Consider the following 22,412-nt stretch of genomic DNA (forward strand, 5'->3'; position numbering starts at 1 on the left):
CAGTGCGCCTACAATTCTTTACCGACACGAAAAGTGCATAAAGTGCATCCTTCGTTCCTTCGTCCCCCTCCAGACGGCGCTCGCTGTATAATAAATTATTATCCCAATAAAATGCAATTCTGATGCTGCAGTATTGTGGCGCCTCTCAGTGCTGGCCAGAAAAGACTCGGACAAGCGTCGTCGTCGGATGATCGTAATCATATTTGGCAAATGGCCGCTAGCCTCAGATCCTCGTTGACGGTAACAGCAGTTAGTAGAGAGCGTTGAGTGTTAAATGCAGTCTGTTGGTTCGGTTACTGACGTACGTTATTTTATTCGAGTTGTTTTAAAGGGTTAGTGAATACCGGGGAGATGTGATCCAGTGAATTTTAGGTCGCCAATATGGAAGAGAGCGGTAAAAAATGTTTTGTGTAATGTGAGCAATGAACAGTGTTAAAATCGGTGTAATGAAATCGGTGTCAGAGAGTGACTTGGGCGTGGAAGAGGTTAAAGTGTCAGGAGGAAAGTCGGTGCCAAGAATCGACGGGGATTCGGCGCTTGTCAATAAAAATTCAGATACGAATACGAGCAGTGCCAGATTTAGACGGACTTTTACTTTGCCCAAAAATCCATTTCAGAAAGCAGCTTTGGGCAAAATGTCTAAACGTCGTATAAAACATAAGGACTCGTCTAAGGATTCGTCAAACACGACGACTACTATAACCACCTCGACCCAGAGCGTTAAGGGAAACTTAAAAAGCAACTTGGACCAGAATAATCACCACCAAAATCAACTTCACGGATCCAATTTCTCCCATCATGGAGAGCGACAAGCTGACAACAACAAACAAGTTAACAGAAAAATCTTCAGACGACCTTCCTGGAAGAAATTGATCAACAAAATGGTACAGCACATGTCGAGCGTAGGGATTCAGCATCAGAAACCTACAAATTGCGATAGCTTGAGTCTCAGTACAAACGATATCAGGGTTCCACCTCCGAGACCAGCGCACATACCTCTGGATCGAGTTCCCGGTGTAATAGGTCTCAGGAATCACGGAAATACCTGCTTTATGAACGCTGTCCTTCAGTGCTTGTCGCACACTGATATTTTGGCGGAGTATTTTGTTCTCGATCAGTATAAAGTTGATCTATCGAGAAGGAATAAACTAAACTCTAAGAAATATGGAACCAAGGGTGAAATTACTGAGCAGCTTGCACTGCTCCTCAAGGCAATATGGAGTTGCCAATACGACCCGGAGATGAGCACTGCCTTTAAAAGTGTTGTAGATAAATACGGGAGTCAATACAGAGGAAATCTGCAGCATGACGCTCAAGAATTTCTGCTTTGGCTTTTGGACAAAGTACACGAGGACCTGAACCAGGCTACCAAAAAGAAGTACAAGATTATAAAGGTAAATTGGATTTATTTCAATTATATCTTGTAACTTTCTATTGAGCATTGATGAATAACTTTCGTCGAGAGTTTCTACCGATACGTGTGTATTGCAAAAGAGGTCGTGGACACTCAGAGGCATTGTTCTAGATAATTGCACCCAAGAGGCCCAAGAATATGCCGACGCTTTGTACTTGTTTATTTCTAGATTTAAGATTTTTTATTTCAAAGTTATTGGGCTTTCCCATGATCTTATATGTTCTTCCATCCAGCCAAAAGCTTTTTGGTAAACGATATTAGTCACCTCTCCATTTTTATTATTTCCTCTGAAGTTCTTATAACAAATGCTTCTTTTTAGTCACTGTTGTAAACTGTTTGATATTCCTTCTATAAATAGTCATATCTGTCTGTGTTGTCAGCTTTAGATTTTCAGCTATGTAGACTGTTAGAGTCATATAAATATATACATACATATAAGAGCAGCAGCCCGCATTCCAGAGACTTACTTTATCGTCCAGTTCTAATTGGGAGAGTAATCTCTGTACGGTCGCATGATCGTAAGTGTGGAATGAGAACCCACGAGCAACATAGTAGGTTTTTTTTCTTTCAGTACACAATAGCTACTGCATGATAATTCAAGTAATTACTCCAATTAGCTTAACTCTTGAGAGGAGACGCAACGCAAACGTGATACATCGACGTGAATACGATGGCATAAGAAATAAAAAAATAAGGGGGGGATAGAAGAGTAGTCGGCGATCGTCAGTGAAACCGATAAATATTGTTATTGTGTCACAGTTACTTTCCTCGTTGGAATGACTTGCTGGATTTTTAAATTAATTATACTTGGAATCATTGTTCTTGATTCGTGTAGAAATCCGAACTCTATCCTTGGACTGTATTATACCGCCTATATTTGTTACAACGAGATCCGAAGTAATTGTAGTGGTAGCAGTCTGCAGAGTAGTAGCAGTCAACCAGACAGACGAGGGCAGCAGACCTTCACCTAAATTTCTTTCGCGTTCGGAGAATAAAATATCGTTATTCACAGCTTCGCGGTTCTCTCTTATGTTGCGACGTGTTCGCAGAGTTGCGCCCATGAAACTAAATGCTGACAAAAAAAAAAGGGGAATACATGAATGAAAAACGTCAAGAGCGTGGTGCATCCGGATAATTCAAGCCTTGCACGAGTAGATATTTCGTGTACGATAATGCCTGGTTAACGGTAAAAGTTGAAAACGTAAAATAACTTGGATTCTAAATTAGGCATAATTGCCAATTAACATTTATCTACTCCGTGGCCACAGTTGGTGACGTGGTGACGACGAAGCAACGAAGACTCGCGATCTTAAGTCGCCTTAAAACAGTTCAACGTTCAACATCGTCGTCGTCGTTCGTATAGGTTGCTCGCATTCCTCATACCTCTTTTTTTACCCGTCGACGTCTTCCTCTTTCTTTTTCTTTTTCTTTATTACTATCTCAACCGCTTCAATTCCGATGAAGTTGACCGACGCAGCATCGCCAATAGAGACAACGACACGAATTAGCGTGTCCTTAAATTACGCGTCGCAGGTGCCGTTCGATCGTAATCGAAAATCGGCGGAGCAAAAAAGGTGAAAAAACTTATCACCTTTCGATCAATTACCTCGCGGATGAGGGTAGAAAAATCTTGACCCACTTTATAACGCGATCAACCCGCGTCTTGTCGGATTAGAAAATTGTCCACATCGTAACCGGCACCGGACCGTAGATCGTAAATCTGTTTCAACGATTCCAGGTTTTTCGTTAGTTTTTTTTTTTTGTTTTTTTTTTACAAGATTTTCGCAATCAGCCCGATTGATTATCGACCCGTCGACTCCCATTTGTGCAATTACGTTTCGCGTTATACCTACGCGAATAACGCTGGCGGCCGAAGATTTTTTTTTTTTTTTCAAAACGTCGCGGGGCGTCCTGAATAAACAATAGCAGAAAAACGAGTAAAAGCCGCGGCAATGTTCTTATCTAATCTTCCATATTTGTTATTTGTCTCAGCAATAATTACGCCCGTTCGGATTCAGATAATAAAGCCTTGAAGCTCGTCCATGCGAAGCTTTGGCGTATAGTTACGGTACGAACAAATGTGCACCGAATAAAGGCATAAATATTCATCGTTACCCTGGGTAGATATCGTACTCGTATTTTACGTACCCATGCACCCGTAAAATTTCCGATAATTCTGCCCTACTTTGAAAATTCCAAAAGTTTTCTAGCCATTCATTCGGCTGCGGCAGCATCGGAGTAGAGTAGCGACTCGTTACCATTTTTTTTTTTTCTTTTTTCTTTTTCTCAATACGCCGCACGCCAGATCAGAGGGCGACGACTCCGATTTGCTCCTTTCTCTCTCAAATTATAGTTGCTGTATGAATCCAACTGGTATACGAATTTGATATTCTTCATTCTCATTTGCACTTAGCCCCCGAATTGATGATATGTATGGTATTAATTAACGAACGTGACAAAAGTTGTACAAAATTAATTTAATTGCATTTTTTATTCACAGTTTTGTTCGATACAGCACGTGAATTATTTGTCGATCTTGTCGCACGTTTCTTGTATTTACATTCCATTCCGTTTTCTCCTATCCTCGATTTGTCCCATTAATTGGAGAGAGAAGAACTCGATTAATCAAAGGTGATTAAATCAAAGTTTATTTTAATGTATTTATCTCTCCGACTCTCCGCTCTGCGGGTACAAAGTTCATTCGCTGTCCCCCTTATTCTAACATGCAGTACAGGGTTCTTGCGGACTCATAGAGCAAAGTAGTAGCACAGTTCTCGGGTTGGGTTAGCGTCTGTGGTTTCGTTGCTCATAAATAAAGTATGACTGCAATATACGTATATCTTAATTGTTCCTTTTTTTCTCTTCCTTCGGTATTTTCTCTCTTTCTTTCCGCTGCGCGTGGACGTTCCCATCAGCTGTGCGGACCATGAACGTAAAAATATCCTACTCCACTTCGATATCGAGATGGATAGGAATTTATTTCGATCTCGCGCTCATTTCCTGTGGGGAAAATTTATTATCGTTACAAGTTTTGTTATTTTATTCGATTTCATTCGCATAAGCATATCGATGATGATGATGATGATGGGGTTAGAGAACTCTCGGTTTCCGATTTATATCTAATTACGTCATATTTGTCGTGACGACGCTGACAAATGCGAGAGTTATATTGTTACACTATTTATATTACATCGTCACGTGATATCGCGTGTTTAGTGAAATTAAATCACGAGTAATTATTTTTTTTATTTATTTTTTTTTTTTGTTTCATTTGATTTTCTTTCTTTTCGTTTGTCAATTAAAGATTAACACAGGTATACGTACAGCTTGAAAGGATATTAACGAAATCAAAAGATCATAAATCAAATCAGTCAGCAATTCGCGAATTATTTACTCTGTTTTGTACGTGTATATAATTTTTTTTTTTTTTGGATTCGAAACAGATCGGAGAACCATTATCGCACGAAGACGAGTTTTTGCACATTTATTACACACCTTCTATCCATAAATTGTTAATTTTTTTGTCTTATTTTTCGCCCGGCAAAACACTCGGCGACGATTCTTATTTACCTTAACATTATTATCTTGTTCTGGTCAGTCCATATTTGCCATTTACTTATTGTAGGTATATACATCTGTACGTAAATAAATATTGGAATGTAAGTACATAGGTATATACATAGTTGCACATGTGCTCTTGTAATAAACGCACCGATAGCACATAGTCTAGAAATAGAAATAAATTGTCCAACAATTATTCGCCTGTAACCTCATTACACCATATGCATCGGCGATAGTAAAAAATGAAAATTATCTTTTTTTTTCTCGCCTTTTATTTGCACTCGTCAGTCGGTACGATTGCCGAACGTCGATTTCACGAATCTTTTATATAACAATATTGGCAATAAATTCAATAAAACGATTATGTATTCGTAACCCGATTATCTGTAATATCACCGCATCGAACCGTGTCCATGAAATTTTTTATTCGACGAGAAAAAAGTAAAGAAACTCAACGAGAAATAATTCGATTCAACGTGTACGGTACGTCGCGATAAATAATCCCATTTTTTTTTTTTTTCAAATTTCTCTCTCATTTTTTTTTTTTCTTTCCATTCGCTTCCTCGTCACAAAGTCGCGTACGTTAATGTACTCATTAATTACGCTTGGATGTATACGTACATCGCTAACGTGGAGTTTGATTGCAATAAAATTTCTGACGATCGGCAAAAAATGAATCATCTCGGAACAGTTGCAGTAACTATACCGTGGAACAACTCTAAGTCGTGGTATAGGTGGGAGGAACACCTATTTCTACTGGTTACTATTTCGTATAGATTGTTATACTATACGTGTCATAATTCCGTGACCATGCCCGAGCCGCAGAAGGTCACGAAGCTGCGTGTACGTCGTATAATACGAAACGAGAAACAGGGTACATTTGATATCCACCCACGTAATTCGTCGATCCGGAGCGCGAGCACCGCGATCCCCTGCTGCTGACTCGTATTTGAAATTTTTTAATTTCCCTTCGTTTTTTTTTCTCACAACAAAATAGCCGATCATCTCGCCTCAATTGCGTCGCGAATAGAGAAAAGGATCGTCGAAGTATCACCCCGGATGGAAAAATGAAGTGAAATAAAAAAGAGCCGACTGTACGACGACCGCAGCGATTGGATAACTTGAAAAAAAAAATCTCCTTGCAAGTTATGTAATTGCAGTAGGCTTACGTTGCGTTGTACGCGGTGATATATAACCGGCGACGCGGGTTACATTATGTGATGTAGCCGCGGGGGCGTTTGAAACGTGAATCTCATTTGATTGGCACCACGAAACACGTGATTCTCTCTGTAACTGGTATTATACTTTATCATTCGCACATACCTGTACACGACCGTGTTCGTATGCTTGCCTATGTCACAGATCTACTACGTCTCTATGCGCGCGATGCCTAGGCTATGGCTGGAGCGCGGCGGAGCTCCGAACGTGTGTAACGACGAATTAGAAACGAGCGAAAAAAATAAAATGAACGACAAAAAAAAAAAGAAAAAAAAAAAAAAGGTGGAAAATAATAAGTGAAAAATAAAATTCAAGGTCTAAACTTTTGTACAACTTTGTACGTGTACGTATCGCGTTGAGGTATCTAACGAACGGGTTAGGTAGTCCTAGGAGGACACGTATCTGGTTGAATAATCGAGATAAAAACGCGTTCAAATGTTGGAATATACGTGCAGCCTGGAAACGCTACGGAGGAACGCGTCGCATTTATTTCATTACGTTGGGCTAGCTGCTCCGGTTTCTCTGGTTTTTTTTTTTATCTTTCTTTTTTTCTATTTCTCCCCAACAACTTTATCCGCTCAGTTTTCTCCATTTCCGAATAATGCTATCTTCGTTTCTTCTATTCGATTGTCTGATTATAAAATTCTAATTTTTGTCTCTATCAATCATCGTCGCTACTTCTCACCGAAATCACCACACGTTCTCATAATTATGCGCGTAATTACAGCAGCGGCTCATTTTTCGAGGTCTCAAATGACACCGTACGCATCGCATACATATACGCACACGAGAAGAAACGCGTTCGGTATACCATATCGATGGGGGCGGGTATCGATCGAACCGTGCCAAGGCGATTTTATTCCGACGGTGTCAAAAGAATACCTGAAATTATTATCCGTGGCGTGCGATATACGCGGTATGTAAACTTCGAATATTGGTCATCGGAGGCAGACGCACCTCCTCAACGTCTGGCTCATTAAAATTACGCACGCGAACTAGTCGACCATTTTACACGTCGTGTAAGAATGAGACGAGATCGATTTTCATCTAATTTTTTCCCCCGATGTTCTGAAAATCCAGCGTAACGGAGACGAGAAAAGCGAACGGGTGTGGAATTATTCAAATGACATCGTCGCACGTACCGCGGCGGTGCCGATGCGGCAGTTTTTATCGCTCGTCCAGATCGGCTGGAATATATATATACATATAAAAATATATACAAAGAACGCGCGTAATACGTGTGCACAACGTAACCACGTACCGTGACATCATAAGTTGATGCACCGAAGTGACATTGACCAATAATAAAATTGCAGGCCTCAAACGGCTATACGCGCCTACCGTGACTCCCCGACTCTTCTTTCACGGTCACGAAGAGGTCGCGAGTGATTATTCCTCTCCGTCGCTTCGACCGCACCAGACTCCGCTATAGACGACGCTGTTATTATAGCGTAAATACAATGCGCGTGGGCTTAGCGTTTACATCGGTCGTAACACGGCACACGTAAACGCTACTACGTCCTTTTCGAATACGATCGCGTTGATTTTTTACTTCTCTTTTAATTTTTCTTCGAATTTTTCCACTTCTCTTTTCGCCCGATCCGTCTCGCGCGCGAATCATTACCTCCCGTTGTCTTTATCTCGCGAAGGAAAATAAGTCGGACGCCGCATACCTACGTTGACTCCAGATTATTTGAGGTCGGAACCTCTGAACCCCACGTTTATTCGATCGGAACGAGACAATTATAAAACGCTGGCCGAAGAGGAGGAGGAGGGCTACCGTATTATATCTTTACCCTACGTTTAACGCGCTCCTACCCATATACTTCTCTAATTTTACAACGGTCGTAAATTCGTCATATTTCCCACGTGCGTCTGTTCTCCGGATCGATTGATTAACTACTCGTTAAAGGACGATTCGATCAATTAATCGTAATTTTTCGTCCCCCTCCCCACCCTTTTTTTTTTGTCTCGAGAGTAGCAACTTTTTTCGGAAGCGTGACGCACATTTTATGGGGAGGATACGGTCACCGGTGTACAACGATCCCGAATTTCACTTTCGAGCCCCACAACCGATTCTAATAATGGCTCGTTTCAGTTTACTTCCGATGCACTTCCGGCGCCTGCGTTACAGTTCCTGTCCTAGCTTCTTCTTCCTTCAAAAAAAAAAAAAAAAAAAAAAACCACCACGCCCATGTACACACCGCTTCCGGTATACGAAATTTTTTTTTCTGTGTTTTTCTCCGCTACGTACGTACACACCTATTTATTCAGACGCTCACGTGTGTGGAGGAGGACTCGTGTGTGTACACATCCGATATAACCGGAGGGTCGCGAGGTCATGTGGAAAACCACCACCCCCACCGCGCTCCTCTATTTATCGCCTTAAGAAAAAAAAAAAAAAAATACGAAAAATTGTAGAATCGAAATAGCTAAACCCCGGGTATATTTAGCTAGTCGAATACTATTTTCAGAACTTTATTACGTTATACGACCGGGTATATAATACGATAAATATTATCGCTGTGTGTATAATTTAATGTACATACGTATTGTACATTAAAATTAATTATAACACGGACACGTTCACGTGCGTATAGAAACATGTTCGACGGAACGTTCAACTTTCTGGGTATTTTAAAAAATCGGGTGACGAGGGGGAAAAAAAATATAGAAAGAAAATGAAAAAAAAAAAAACTGTAGAAAATTATTGCACCGATACGCTGTGAAAAACTTTCTTTTTCTTCTTATTTTTTTTTTTTTTTTTTTTTTCATTCAACGCACATAGTTTTACTTCCGCGATGGATTTTCGCGACGATGATAACGCGACATAGCAGAAGAAGAACCGCGAAAAGTCTTCTCGCGGCCTGCATAGCGCGACGGGCTTCCGTATAATCAGATCATATCTCCAAGTCACTTGGTAATTATTACAGCCCTACATATCGACGTACTGCAGTGGCTCTTATGTACGTATCTATATACTTATATATATATGTATCATGTACACACGCGTTGCACATGGGTATGTGCATATTGTATACATATAAACTTATACCATGTGCACATGTGTAGTGGCTGCATTCCTCGGATATACGGTAACCGGCGAGAGCGTTGCGCGCGTTAAAAAGAATGCACACGAGCGAAAGAGGCTTCTGTTTTTTTTTTTTTTTTTTGCTTTTACATTTATTTTTTTATTTTTTTATCGCGACGATAAACCAACCGCAGATATTCGCAACGCGATATCGGGTACGTGCGATAATTTTGAAATTCGTAATTCTACAATATTTTCAAGAATTCAAACTTGGGATTCTTCCAATTCTTCGATTCGTTCGCTTATTATTTTCTTCTCCTCCAGATGCACCGCACTCTGCACACGGAACGTTACATCTCACGCGAAATCTAGGCCGTTCTTACGATAATCGGATTTTTCATACTCTAAAAACAGCTGCGAGATTGTAGATAATGCGACTGCACGCCGCTGCAGTGTACGATTTATCGAATTTGATTCAATTCTCGATTGATTTGATTCAATAATTATTTATCTCTGTACGTAGATTTTGTATGCTCGCCCGCGTACATATGGTCAGCGCGTAAATCGAATACGTTACATGCATTGTATGAAAATCCGACGATTTCACTTTGCCTCTATATATACTATACCTGGGAGGCACGTCATACCGCACACGTGTAAACGCACGTGCATGCGTATGCGACATATTTAACGATGCAACAATTTATCATCGTCGCGTTTATTATTTTAGTTTTGTGTTGCTTCGTTTATTTTCGTGTTCGATACAAGCCGTAACGGAATTCGTGCAAAAGTCGGTGATATTATATAGAATTGCGAGGATTTTATTTGTCGTACAATAATTTCTGCGATAAACGGAAGTGGTTAATTGCATGTTGATTTGTCAGTGTGCACGCGTTGACGATATGGTAAGCCTCGTTCGCTGATGTGTGTGTGTGTGCGAAAGCAATTGAAATGGATGAAACTTGTCAGTCACGTGCTGCTTTTGAAGTACGTATACATGTGTATGTATACGTATATACGTATACGTGGATGATGATCGTTCATGATCGATGGAGATTTTCGCATTTAAATTTTGACCTCGCGATTTCCGTCAGGCAAAAATTCTGTCCAATTAACATTGGTACGCGAGCGTGTGTATTACGTACAGCTCACGGAACTCTTTAATAAAATCTATATTCGTACCGTAGTTGCGTAACGGGTACGTACTCAGGTCGTATCGTTGTATGTTTAATGTACGTCGAAACGTGAACCCCAACGGTGAATTTCAATACCTCCCCCTTAGCCCGGAGTATATAGATTTTTTTTTTTCTCTCCCACAGCGTCAACGAAATTTATTGGCTCATTTTATTCGTTTATTGGTAAGGAAGAGGTGAGAGATTTGAAAATTAATTTTAGCGCAATCAAAACTCGACCAGACAATGTAATTATTGCGATTTTGATGACGTGCGGCAGTGTGTGTTTTTTCTTCAACGAACGTCACGAGGATCAATAAAGATTTTATGAAAACGGGTTTTTTAATCGAGGTTGATCCGTTAAGTGGTCGAAAATAATGATAATCATCGTAAGATAACCGAATTCCGGAACGTATAGGTGAACAGTTAGGTATTCCGATTTCAAAATTGCTCCCGAATGTGGAGTTAGATTAATTTTTCTCTCGTGTATATCGTACCGATGCATTTTAAAACTCGGTCAATAGATGTATATTTTATGCATCGGCGCTTACACATCCTCATAAGTCGTATCTTTTTTTTCTACCCACGTCTCTCTCTCTCTCTCTCTCTCTCGTAATCAAAATTCTACAGCTGTTCCGTTTTCGACCACCGAAATCAATCGACGCGTGACTAAATGACTATTCCTATACTCTGTCGGGGAACGCAGACAAAGTAGGTTTTTGAATATTTATAAATAACTTGACATACGTATGTACATCGGTTCATCCCGGTCGTCGGATTCTGTAGCCTTGGGGAGAAAAGATTTGAGCAAAAAAAAGAAGAAAAAAAAAAGGAGAATTACTTCTTTTTCTTTATTTCGAAGAGCGCATCTTGCGATAATTCCGCACGATCAGCGGGAAGAACGCTTCGCTTACAATTAAATATAATTACAGGAGTATCGAAACCTTGAATGATTGGTTGCATTGATTTTTTTGATTATGCGCACGATGAATATATCGAAGTCTCATTGATTAAAGTTTTTTTTCGTTATTTGCTTGTATTTTTTCAGAATTCTTTTGGCAGACCAGATGACATAGTGGCGGCGGAAACTCTCGCTAATCACGTGAGATGCAATAATTCATTCGTCCACGCGGTCTTCCAGGCACAATTTCGGTCGAGTTTGACCTGCCCGAGATGCCACAGGCAATCCAATACTTTCGATCCTTTTTTATGCGTTTCTGTACCGGTACCGCAAAATCAAAAACAGATCAATTTGTTTATAAACGTTCTTTACACGTCGCAACAACCGAGACAGGTGAAAATTGGCGTGAGCGTCAATCAAGCGGCGAACGTCAAAGAACTGAGAGAAATATTAGCCAGCGATACCGGAATACAGGAAGATCACATGCTTCTTACAGAAGTACACGACGAGGGATTTCACAGGTACTTACGACAAACACACTCCGTGGCATCTCATTTCTATCTTTGTATTTTTCTTCGTCGATAATCCTTCATAAATTGAACGTGTTTTTTTATTTCCTGTTTTCCAGGACCTTTTCCGACTGCCAGCCATTATCTGTGATTACGGAAAACGATCCGCTCTATTGTATAGAGTTACCTCAGCTAAAGGAACCTACGGAGCAGGCTTATATTTTACTCGTATGGATAAACGTTCTGGTCAAAGGTGATCTCAGGGAGAGATTCGGTAGTCCTTACACGATGCAGGTGTCCAGAGAAACTTCGTACGAAGATCTTCAGAAACTGTTGCTCAAAGAGATGCATACGACATTGTCGGACGATGTTTTGACATCCAGTCAGAGTCCGGGTCTCTTTAATATCAGAGTAGCGGATCCCGCCGCCACTCCTGTACAGGACGAGCATCCTTGCATAGATCCTTGCATCGAGCACCCCCTTTACACGGAACAAATCGAACAGGCTCTGGCTCTCTGTGCGGATGATTCGGGACCGCAACACGTCAAATTAATCCTGGAATGGGACGAAGCTACGAAGGGTAACATCATTCAGGACGATTCCGACCAGATAGAAGAACACGCTAGCGTCAAACAGTTGAAGACTAACTCCGAACAAGGAGGTGCTGTCACGCTGGAGGAGTGCTTCGATCTTTACACAAGAGCCGAAGTGCTGGGAGCAGAGGACGCTTGGCACTGTCCGTATTGTAACAGAAAACAAGAAGTTGTTAAGAAACTTGGACTCTGGTCCCTGCCGGATATTCTGGTAATTCATTTGAAAAGATTCAAGCAACAGTCCAAGCAAAGGTCCACCTCCAAATTGACAACGCTAGTTGATTTCCCCCTCTACGGATTCGACATGACACCGCACTTAGCGCACAATAACATGCAGACGCACACCAACTTGAATATGCTCGGTGGTTTGGGTTGGTCGCCGTGGAAGAAACCGAGGCCCAGACAAAACCTTCCCAAGTATGACGAAAATGTTTACGATCTTTACGCAATCTGCAATCATCATGGGCAAGACCTTCAGGGCGGTCATTACACGGCCTTTTGTCGCAATCCCTACGATACTCAGTGGTATTGTTTCGACGATACCAGAGTGGAGGCCGTAACAGATACGAATCTGATAACGAGTGCAGCTTACATGTTATTCTATCAGAGGAGAGGACTCACCAATAATTCGGCTGGAAACTCCTCGGCAGCTTCAACCAGCTCCGCGGGGTCGGGCCTCGATCATTGGGTATCGAGAATGCCGCCGTTTTACTTCAGTAATAAGAATACGAGTAACGTTGCCGGCAACAAGCAGAGTAAATCTCAGGAGGTACTGTGTCAGGATAAAATCGTGGAAGAGAAAAATTTGAACAACTTCAACAGAGGATGTAGGAACTACGCGACGCTTCAACCGAAGAAAAAAAACGTTGCCACCGAAACTGACACCGGAGAAATCGATCATTACTCCGACGACGAAGCACCCTCGAGAAGAGAATGGGTGAGCAATTGAAAATTTGTTTGACGAGCGAAGTGATTCAGGCAAATAAATCACAGTTACTCAGTGCGGTTTAATCTTTTGTGTTTCAGGCGTCACCGAAGCCGGTCAGAAAAACGTCGTCGATTGCACTGACTCCTCTACTCCCAGCTTTAATTCATAACGAGAACGGTGAGCCAGAACCCGCTGTTATACACGAATCGACTTTGTAACACACAATTTAAGTCGGAGGTAAGTCCCGACCGATCGTAAAGCGGGTGGTGGACGTTGCGGCAATTGATTCGCAATTTATGTTAACGATTAAAGAAAAGAAAATATTGATAATATTAATTAAAAGATGGTCATTTTACGAAAGTCTGAAAAAACTGTTGTAAGTAAAAAGACAGTGAATATAATCTTCAAGTTTTGTATTTTAAATATTGATTCATGTGTGATTGTTCGTCTGACGAGTGATGACGTGTATGCATACGAAATTTGTGTACAGTTTTTGGAAATAGTTTAATAAAAAAGACGAAAATAAAGGGAATAAGAATCGTGCAAGAAGATAAGACGAAAATAAAATGAAGATCTCAAAAATAAAACGCTCTTTAACAGAAAAAAAAAAAAACTATTTCTAATTATTGATTTAAAATATAAATACATTATATATTGTATGCTCTATCGTTTGAACTTGAGTAATTTACGTATTTATAATATATTATCTAACGTACATATTTGTACACCAATGTATGATTTAAATGTTATATAGAATCTATATATATATATATACATACTTTGTGCAGGTAGTTTTATAGGGAGACCGTCCTCTGAACGTAGGAAGTGTCTACGCCAAAGTTAGGCGAGGGGTCTTTCCATACATAGATTATTTCTTCCTATCGACCTAGATTGTTATACATCAGAGAGAGGTAATGTAATTGCTCACCAATTAAATGTCATCGTCATTATGCATTTCTATTTGACAATTTTCACCGACTAGAGGTTTAATCATAGGGATTTAGATTTTGATATTTTGGTGATATAAAACCGTAGTTTGTTCGACTTATTGAACTACCGAAAAACTCATGTACTCTGTTTCGAATAGTGTGAACAATAATCAACCCTCTTCATTTCCCTTTTTAATATATACATTCTCCTTCTCCAACGTGGTGTGAAATTGGAATGCATTACATTGACGAATCTGCGTTAGATATAATATTTATATTGTATTTGTATCACCCACTAGTGGCCTTATCGACTAATTAACATTGAACATACATAGAATAACGAGATTGGTATAATATTTGCATTATGTATAACGTTTTATTACCATGTACTATATGAATTATTATGTATAACACTTTAATACAACGTCATTCGTGTCGGTTTACACCGACTAATGATCGTAGCTAAACCGATGAAATTCAGCAGTTGTATATCAATATTATATCATCAATTTTTAACGAATCATAATCATTCCAGATTGTCGTTATTACGAAAGAAGAGAGATGGAGATGAGAAAAAAAAAAAAAAACTCAATTTGAAGAATTTTCAAATTACTATAATTAACAACATTATTGCTAGTCACATACCGTGGACAGAGTTTAGATGAGAGAAAACGATAATTTAACGATATCGAAAGACGAAACTCAAACGAACATTATTCTAAAGATACAGCATTCATACAGTTCTATGAAATAATTCCACCGGTTTTTTTGTCATTTTAATTTTTTTTTTTATTTTAATTCATGAATATCGGGTATTCATTGTAAATTTATATGAAATAAAATTCAGATCACTTGTTGAGTGTCCTTTGCATGTAACGTCTATGGTTAAAAATTTTGCATCAATCATCGCATCTTTTTTTAGTCCGTATCTTCTAGTAGACGGTAAAATCTTTAGGAAATCTCGAGAAATTTTCGTATTTATAACGAACACTACGATGAAGTTTTCTGAAATATTTTATATCTTGTTCGCTCAGAAATGAATATGTTATAGTAATATATAAAACGCTGATAATAATCACTCTGTCCATTTGAAATTTAAGCCACTTTCAAATATTATATCCATCGGAAATGTGGATACGCTCATTGTCAAGCCTTATACATCCTGTAATTTCACTTATCTAGATTAGTGATGTTTGTTTTTTGATTCATTTTTTTTTTTTTCGTTTTTTGATTCGGCTCTGAGGGTTAATCGGATGTAATGATGTACGACTGTAGATTGATTAACGATGATAATTATCGCGTAAAGTGCTAGTCTAGTTATAAAGAAAAACTATATACAATACACATGTATGTATATAAAAAAAAATCAAATGTATATCGTGTATATAATCATATGCATAGTTCGATCTGTTGTAAACTTCGTATATTTAGTTTACAAAATTCGATAATTTAGCGGATACCAAAGTAGGTATGGATAATCATCAAAGAGTATGGAACTTCCTTTTCGCGAATATCCATAACGTTCTATAATCAGGTTGTTCAACCCTATAATTCTTAGGTACTTACAATCGTGTAACGATACTTAAGAGCTGAAGTAAACTTGTAGGGTTTGATGATTCTCACTTTTAGAAAGAGTTCAAATCTATAGTAAAAACAGAATGAAAAAGTAAGTAACTAAATGAATAATTCTATTTACCGACTCAAATGAAAACCGCTAAAAAATCGTGACACTAAGATAAATGACCAACGTTACAATGTTATTGACTCTAGTAATATTAATAACGATAATTTTTAGACTAAACAATATTACATGTTAAATAGCTACGAAAATTTAACGACTGATAACACGAAGTTTCCATCACCCGACCATGGCGTTTTCGGTGACTATTATAAATGCCTTATATAATATATATAAAAATGAAAATTAAACTTTCGATATTATTCCGATACCCTCAGAGCCTTCAGGTATACAATGTAATATACATACGTTATATATATACCATATATTTTTCCTCCAATGTCGCCACAGGTGCGAAGTGCAGCACCGACTAAAAATATCCGGGCATTAATTAATAATAACTATAACAATTTATAGCGAGATCCAGAATATTCAAACATTTCTATCATTATTTTCAATTCGAATCTGTCGAATGTTCATCCCCCTCTTTCCTACCCCATTTATCTAATCGTTGAATGAAAAACCCATACATGCAGAACAGACACATAACAAACAACAACATTATAACAGTAGACATTAATATAAATAGTATATTGCATAGCTAGTGGAATATCTCGGTCCACACGCTATGCACTATATTTTGTTCAACAATTCCTTGATTCTCGAGATTTATTCTGATCTGCGAAGTAGAGTCTTAGCTGATAGAAACTATTTGTGCAGTATTAACTTTCTTCAGGATGAATAATTGTCTCGGTATCAGTAACTGAAGCAATGTTCATTAAACGACCAAAGTTGTAACACGATTTCGGATCTTTATGAATTTCGAATGAGTCGCAATTCGTTTTGGTATTTCTGCAAATGTACTAATACCAAAAACCCGAACAGTCCATCTGCGGTTTCTGTAATTAGAGAAAAAGAAAAAAAGTCTTGGGGAATTCGCATATTTTTCAACAAGGCGACGACTGTCGTGACTGTGTCATTTAGGGTTTGCTTCGCAGATACATGATAAAAGCTCGACAATCGGGCATGCGTTGAATAAAAAAAACATTATAACGGTAGAAATTGATATAAAAAGACTTGATTTCAATGATACGATGCATAAGCCTGAATAAAACTGATGATAAAATCTTAAAACACGTTTCAGAAAATGATCTACTCCGTGAAACCCTCTCTCCGTTAAATCGAATCCTCCCGCGTCCGTTCGAAGCAAACAATTGAAACTCAATATGGCCGCCATTTTGGTTCGCGTCGCCGGGAACGCCGCTCCCCTCCACTGACTATTCAGTCGGTCTGGAGCCCGCGTCGAGTGAGGTGTGTGTAGTGATTCTGTGCGTTCTCCATCGACGTTTATCACCAGAAAACCAGGTAAGATTACCCTGTGATAATATCAATTTTTCACCCAATCTACTCTGTTCACGAACGTTCTCAAAACGAGTAAAAAATCGTTGACCCTGTTAAACTGTCATTCGAGTTCTTCAACCCCGTGCGCTCCATAGTTATGACAACTCCGGTACAGCAAACAAAAAAATGGCCTTCCACCGTAGACCTCTTCCTCGGACAGAGGGAGGAAACGGGCAGCTGCCCGTGTTTGTACTTTATTAGAAAATATTCGAGGGCGTAAGATCCGCGTGGGGTACCTTTCGCCCGTATTCCAGAATTTTTCCCCGTATTATTCCGGCTTTTGTACGCCGGGGATAAACGGGCTGCGCCTGCACTGCCTATCCCCTACGAGGAGAAATATTAGTAGACCATGGCGCTTTCATTACGCGTGTATAGGTCGGGATCGATACATTCATCTCTGGTGTTGTGAGCTGCTGAGTTTAACCATGGCGAGGGTGGGTGGTGGTGGTGGTGGTGAATTTTCGTAAGTACGACGCACGGGGCGCTTCCTATTTCTCACTTACATCCCTCATCGGCCGGAGATTATTACGCCGTTAGTTCGAATGACATGCGGGTTCCCTTTACCTTCTTTCGTGGCCTATCGAAATTACCTCCCCCTACCCGTTTGAGCGGCGGATATTTTCCGTTCGTGTCAAAGGTGAATGAATGGGGCGCCCGCAAGTTGACGAAAAAAATTAAAGCGTTGAAATTGGTGCAGATTATCCGTGCACCGATTCGTTATCGCCTCGAGATAACTACGTTTTTTACGTTCGTTTCTTTTTTATCCATGTTTTTTTTTCTTTCTTTTTTTCTCAAGGCAAAGATAACTGCTAATTTACGTAAGAATTTGCGCGATAATGACTATTGTGAGATAGGGATTCCAATTTTAAAACGTTGCAAAATTTCTCAGACACGAATCGTGCGCTTTATCGTTTCGTTTCAGTTTTTCATACTTGTTTTCGTGTCTGATGTGCACCTGTCCGAGAGTGTCGCCGGTATTTTGTGGCGATGAATAAAATTCGGTGTTTGATCGAATCAATAATCTTTGTGTGATAATAATTCATTATCCGAACGTGCAGATATTTATTACCATTTTCATACGTGCGTCGTATATTTGCAATTAACGCGCATACGGCGTAGATAAATATTGAAGATCTGTGACCTCTGACAGGATTATAAAGTTGTATTATCTTCGAGCAAACTAGTTACACTCACATAGTCTGATGATAGTTTTACATTTTCTTTATTTCCTAGATTCTTGTCATTTACAAATTATATACGTAAAACCACACGTAGATCGTCGTTCTCGGATAATATTCCACGTCGCCTCACAGATTATCAACATGAATTACAATTTTTATTCAAGGTTATAAAAAAATAATACACACAACTATTTGCGCGATTCCTCACTGCAACTCCAAGGTGATACTCCAGTCCGACTCGCCGTGCGTTTCTATTTATTATACACGTATAAATTCTTCGAGTCTCAACCTGCACCGCATACATTCCGAATGAAAATTCGACAAATCATCTCGTGATGATTCAATAAATCGAGTATATCGAATTCAAAAGAACGAGAGAAGGGAGTGTAGGTAATTTAATTTCATTGTGTAACAGAGCAGTAACTGATTCGATCGGTATTGAACCTTATTAATAAAATAGATGAAGAGAGAAGAAGCTATGTAGCTGAATTTTATTTGTAGCCCAATTACGATTACGATGAGAAACATTATTATAGATTCTATTTGACAACGAATTACGATGTAGCGTACGAAATGCTCTATGCAACGCGGAATGTAATCGATGCGCTTCGACGTGATTGATTATCGATTTGGTTTTTATACATCTACGTCCGAAGGTATTTTTTTCATTTTTTTTTATTCCCCTGTAACACGGTACGAGAAAAAAGACATTTTTTGTCGAATAGACAGATGTATGGAAGAATAAATAAATAAATAAATAAAAAATAAAAATGAAATAGTTATCCCTTCGTAAATAGAACGTCAAAAAAGCGTCTAGGCGACCGTAATAGAAACGCCGGATGTGAATACATTACCGGATCTATATAACAACGCGACGATCTATATATTATCATGGCGGAAGAAGAGGCTACACTAGACTGCAGAGCAATTTTTAGCCAGTCCCAGAAGTAACTTTCTCACAAATTATTCATTTGTTAAAAAAACAAACTGTTCCAATTTTTATTATATCTATTTTTGGATGCTCTTCAGTCGTCCATTTCTTTGATTATCTATCCTCATATTGTATTACGTTACTTTTCCTTTTTTGCTTTTGTGTAGAAATATTTTACAAACGTAATTTACGCCGGTAAAAACTGAAACGAAATGAGATGAAACTAACTAGTTACGAAATTGCATCATCACCAGGTTACGTGCATGTGTTTGGTATACATAATACATATGTAACGTTGCCCTAGATATACAGTAGATGAAAAAGAAGAGAAAAATTCGAGAAATAAAACAACTAATAACGTAATTGCTGGATGGAAAAATTACGACATCTCGTTTAATTGAAGGTATATCGTGATAAGGGAAACTTTGTTTAGTTTTTTCGTTCTTTCGGCTCCATTGTTACAAGGTTTTTAAACATTTGAGTCGGTAGCCCATTGTAGTCGGTCTTAGTTTTTCTTCTTCTTCTTTCGGTTTTTTTCACCACTCGTTTTTTGGGTGCATATTTCTCAAGGCTGCGTTTCTTCCTACCTCCTTCTCTCGCGTTGCATACCTTATGCCACTTTGAACTCTCGAGATTGCAAACAATGCAAAATTGCCCCGAGCTATTCGCTCGTACAGTGTACACTACCTGCAGTACCACGTACATAAAAGTATATATATATATATAGATGAAATATTTCTACATTTTCTTTTTCTTTACATACCACTTTACGATCAAACGCTGTGTAATGTAACTTTGAAAGAAATTCAAGAATTATTGCAGCGTAGTTCGACTATCGACGACATTTTTTGTCCCTCTTTCATAGAAAATTTGGAGAAAAAAAATAAAATACAACTAACAAAGTCAAACCAGAGGGCTTCGAAACGTGAAATATGAATCCTCCTGCATCTAGTTCAGACCGACCACCCGTCTAGTTGACAATATTGCGGATGTATTTAGCTCGGGTTTGGTTATAATTTTGTGGAAAACACACACGTGCCTCGTTTGCTAGTCTCTGCGACGTGACTTTTTCCTATTTTTTTTTTTTTTTTTAAATGATTGTGCGAGTGCAGCGTATCGTGTGTGATAATTTTTTTCGATTAAAGGCGTCGTTAACAATTATATAGAGTAAAGAATTTAAAATTGTATTCTTACCGTAATTTGCTGCAGCCCGTTCCGCGGAAGTTTAGATAGAACATTGCCTCGCCGCACGGTTCACTTTATGCAAACACTCCGCATTAGACGTAATTGAAGTATAAAAATTGGGTCGAAGTTTGTTATACGTTAAACCGACGAAAATATTTAAACAAGAAACGAGAATAATGAAAGAAAAATACAAAAAATAAATTGGACGATTGAAAAAAAAAAAAAATCAAATCGCACGACTTACAAATTAATTTCATATTGTAAATTTTCCTCGTGTATAGGTATACAAACAGCTGCAGTAATTTCGTCGAATTAGAAATATACAGCTCGCGGTTTCGCGTGACTAATCTAGAAATTTTCCATTCATGATCGCCTCGCCTATTGTCAGCTCGTCATTTTCATTCGAATAACTGTAGATTTTGTAGTCATTTTTCACGTCGCTTCGTGTACCCCGGAGTGTTTTTCACGTGTAGGTATATATAATAACGCGCGTAGCAGCGGACGATATGATAATTGTTTCCTAAGAGTCACGTTTTGTTATATCAAAAACGCTCCATTTTCGTGCAACGTAATAAGCAAGCCCTATTAGTGATTCACGCGCTACGCAGGCATTGAAGTATCTATTCATATTGTTACTGCATATGTATGTAGATGTACCCGTGTACACCAGATGTAGGTGTGTGACGTATCGCGTTAGAAAATTATCCTGTACATCTGGTCGCCACATTTATGCAGTCGTGAATGAAATCTGACGACGCGTCACAGAAGTTTGTTTCGAATTTATTTATTTTTTTTTAGTCTTCTTTTCGGCGTTGTTATTGTCAAAATGAAAGTATACAATTAGGTATAAACGGTAACGATGAAATTTTAAAGACTGCTAGAGGAAAGAAAATATATATATATACATATTTTTTTTTTTCAATTACTCTCTGGAAGATAACGAAATTTTAGTCAATCTTTTCGTTCCCCCTCTTGTATCTGTTTGGAATCGGACTCATCGATTCCGATATCTTTTTTATTTTTTTGGTATCGGGTATTATAGTTCACATGGACCCTAACGACCAATTATATCGGTATCCGGTCGTCGGGTGAGTTTCGAGCTAGTCGCAGTATTATACGTGTATATACAATTTATGCGATAAGGTATACGTAAAAAGACACGGGAGAGTGAAATAATTGAAAAATAAAGAATAAAGAAAATTAGAAATGTGAGACAATGAAAAAAGTATACACACGGAATATCGGATGCCGATTTTTGCGATTGATTATCGATATCAGTTTTTCTCTTTTTATTGCACACACGTCTGTGGAAATACATTTGTCGCACAGATGTTCTGCTCTGACAGATAATTGACGTGGTTGTCGACTGACATAAAAAATCCAGAAAGCGTATACGTAAATTATACTCATTCATAGCGCATAATCGCAATCATAAATATTATCATACCATTTTTCAATCAATCAATATTTTTCAATCATATAATTCCAAGTTTCGAGTTTTTGAAGATTTAATATTTGATAGTTTGTTTTCCAAGTATCTTCGTTTCTCAATTCGTGAATCGTTGTCCCAAGTAGAAAATCAAAAAATCACATGCTTTTTTTTCGACTTAAAATTGAAGTTGAGTCGGGAAGTCCGAGCGTTGCTGGAGTCAGCGTAGCCAGCAGCGTAGCGCTTTGTTGTGAGACGTCACCTTGGGGGCTGAGCAGAGGTGACGCCCCACAACAAACCCCGCGCCCGTGGCTACGCTGACTCCAGCTAAACTCGGGCTCCCTCGTAGAC

General features: G+C 38.8%; 2 protein-coding genes and 1 long non-coding RNA gene across 3 annotated transcripts in view; 2 read left to right on the plus strand and 1 right to left on the minus strand.

The window, feature by feature from the left end:
* Window positions 1-157: 157 nt before the first annotated feature.
* Window positions 158-17,068, plus strand: LOC105693839 (ubiquitin carboxyl-terminal hydrolase 31). The gene is made up of 4 exons (XM_012414037.3): window positions 158-1,394; window positions 11,445-11,818; window positions 11,926-13,336; window positions 13,426-17,068. Exons 1-4 carry the CDS (start codon window positions 423-425, stop codon window positions 13,543-13,545), a joined length of 2,877 nt encoding a protein of 958 aa, XP_012269460.2. The 5' UTR covers window positions 158-422; the 3' UTR covers window positions 13,546-17,068.
* On the minus strand, window positions 3,887-6,468 carry LOC125500784. The gene is made up of 2 exons (XR_007278249.1): window positions 6,299-6,468; window positions 3,887-4,414 (listed from the first exon to the last, which is right to left on the minus strand). It is a non-coding gene; the product is annotated as an uncharacterized LOC125500784 (long non-coding RNA).
* A 95-nt stretch (window positions 17,069-17,163) lies between the features above and the next one.
* LOC105693847 (protein tweety) overlaps window positions 17,164-22,412 on the plus strand; it is a 30,816-nt gene continuing 25,567 nt past the window's right edge. The window contains exon 1 of the mRNA XM_048654895.1: window positions 17,164-17,299. The gene's annotated coding sequence lies outside the window, so the exon portion shown is untranslated. The remainder of the gene's footprint in view (window positions 17,300-22,412) is intronic.

This window comes from Athalia rosae, chromosome 4 (assembly GCF_917208135.1).
Source record: "Athalia rosae chromosome 4, iyAthRosa1.1, whole genome shotgun sequence".
Taxonomy (NCBI): Eukaryota; Metazoa; Arthropoda; class Insecta; order Hymenoptera; family Athaliidae; genus Athalia; species Athalia rosae.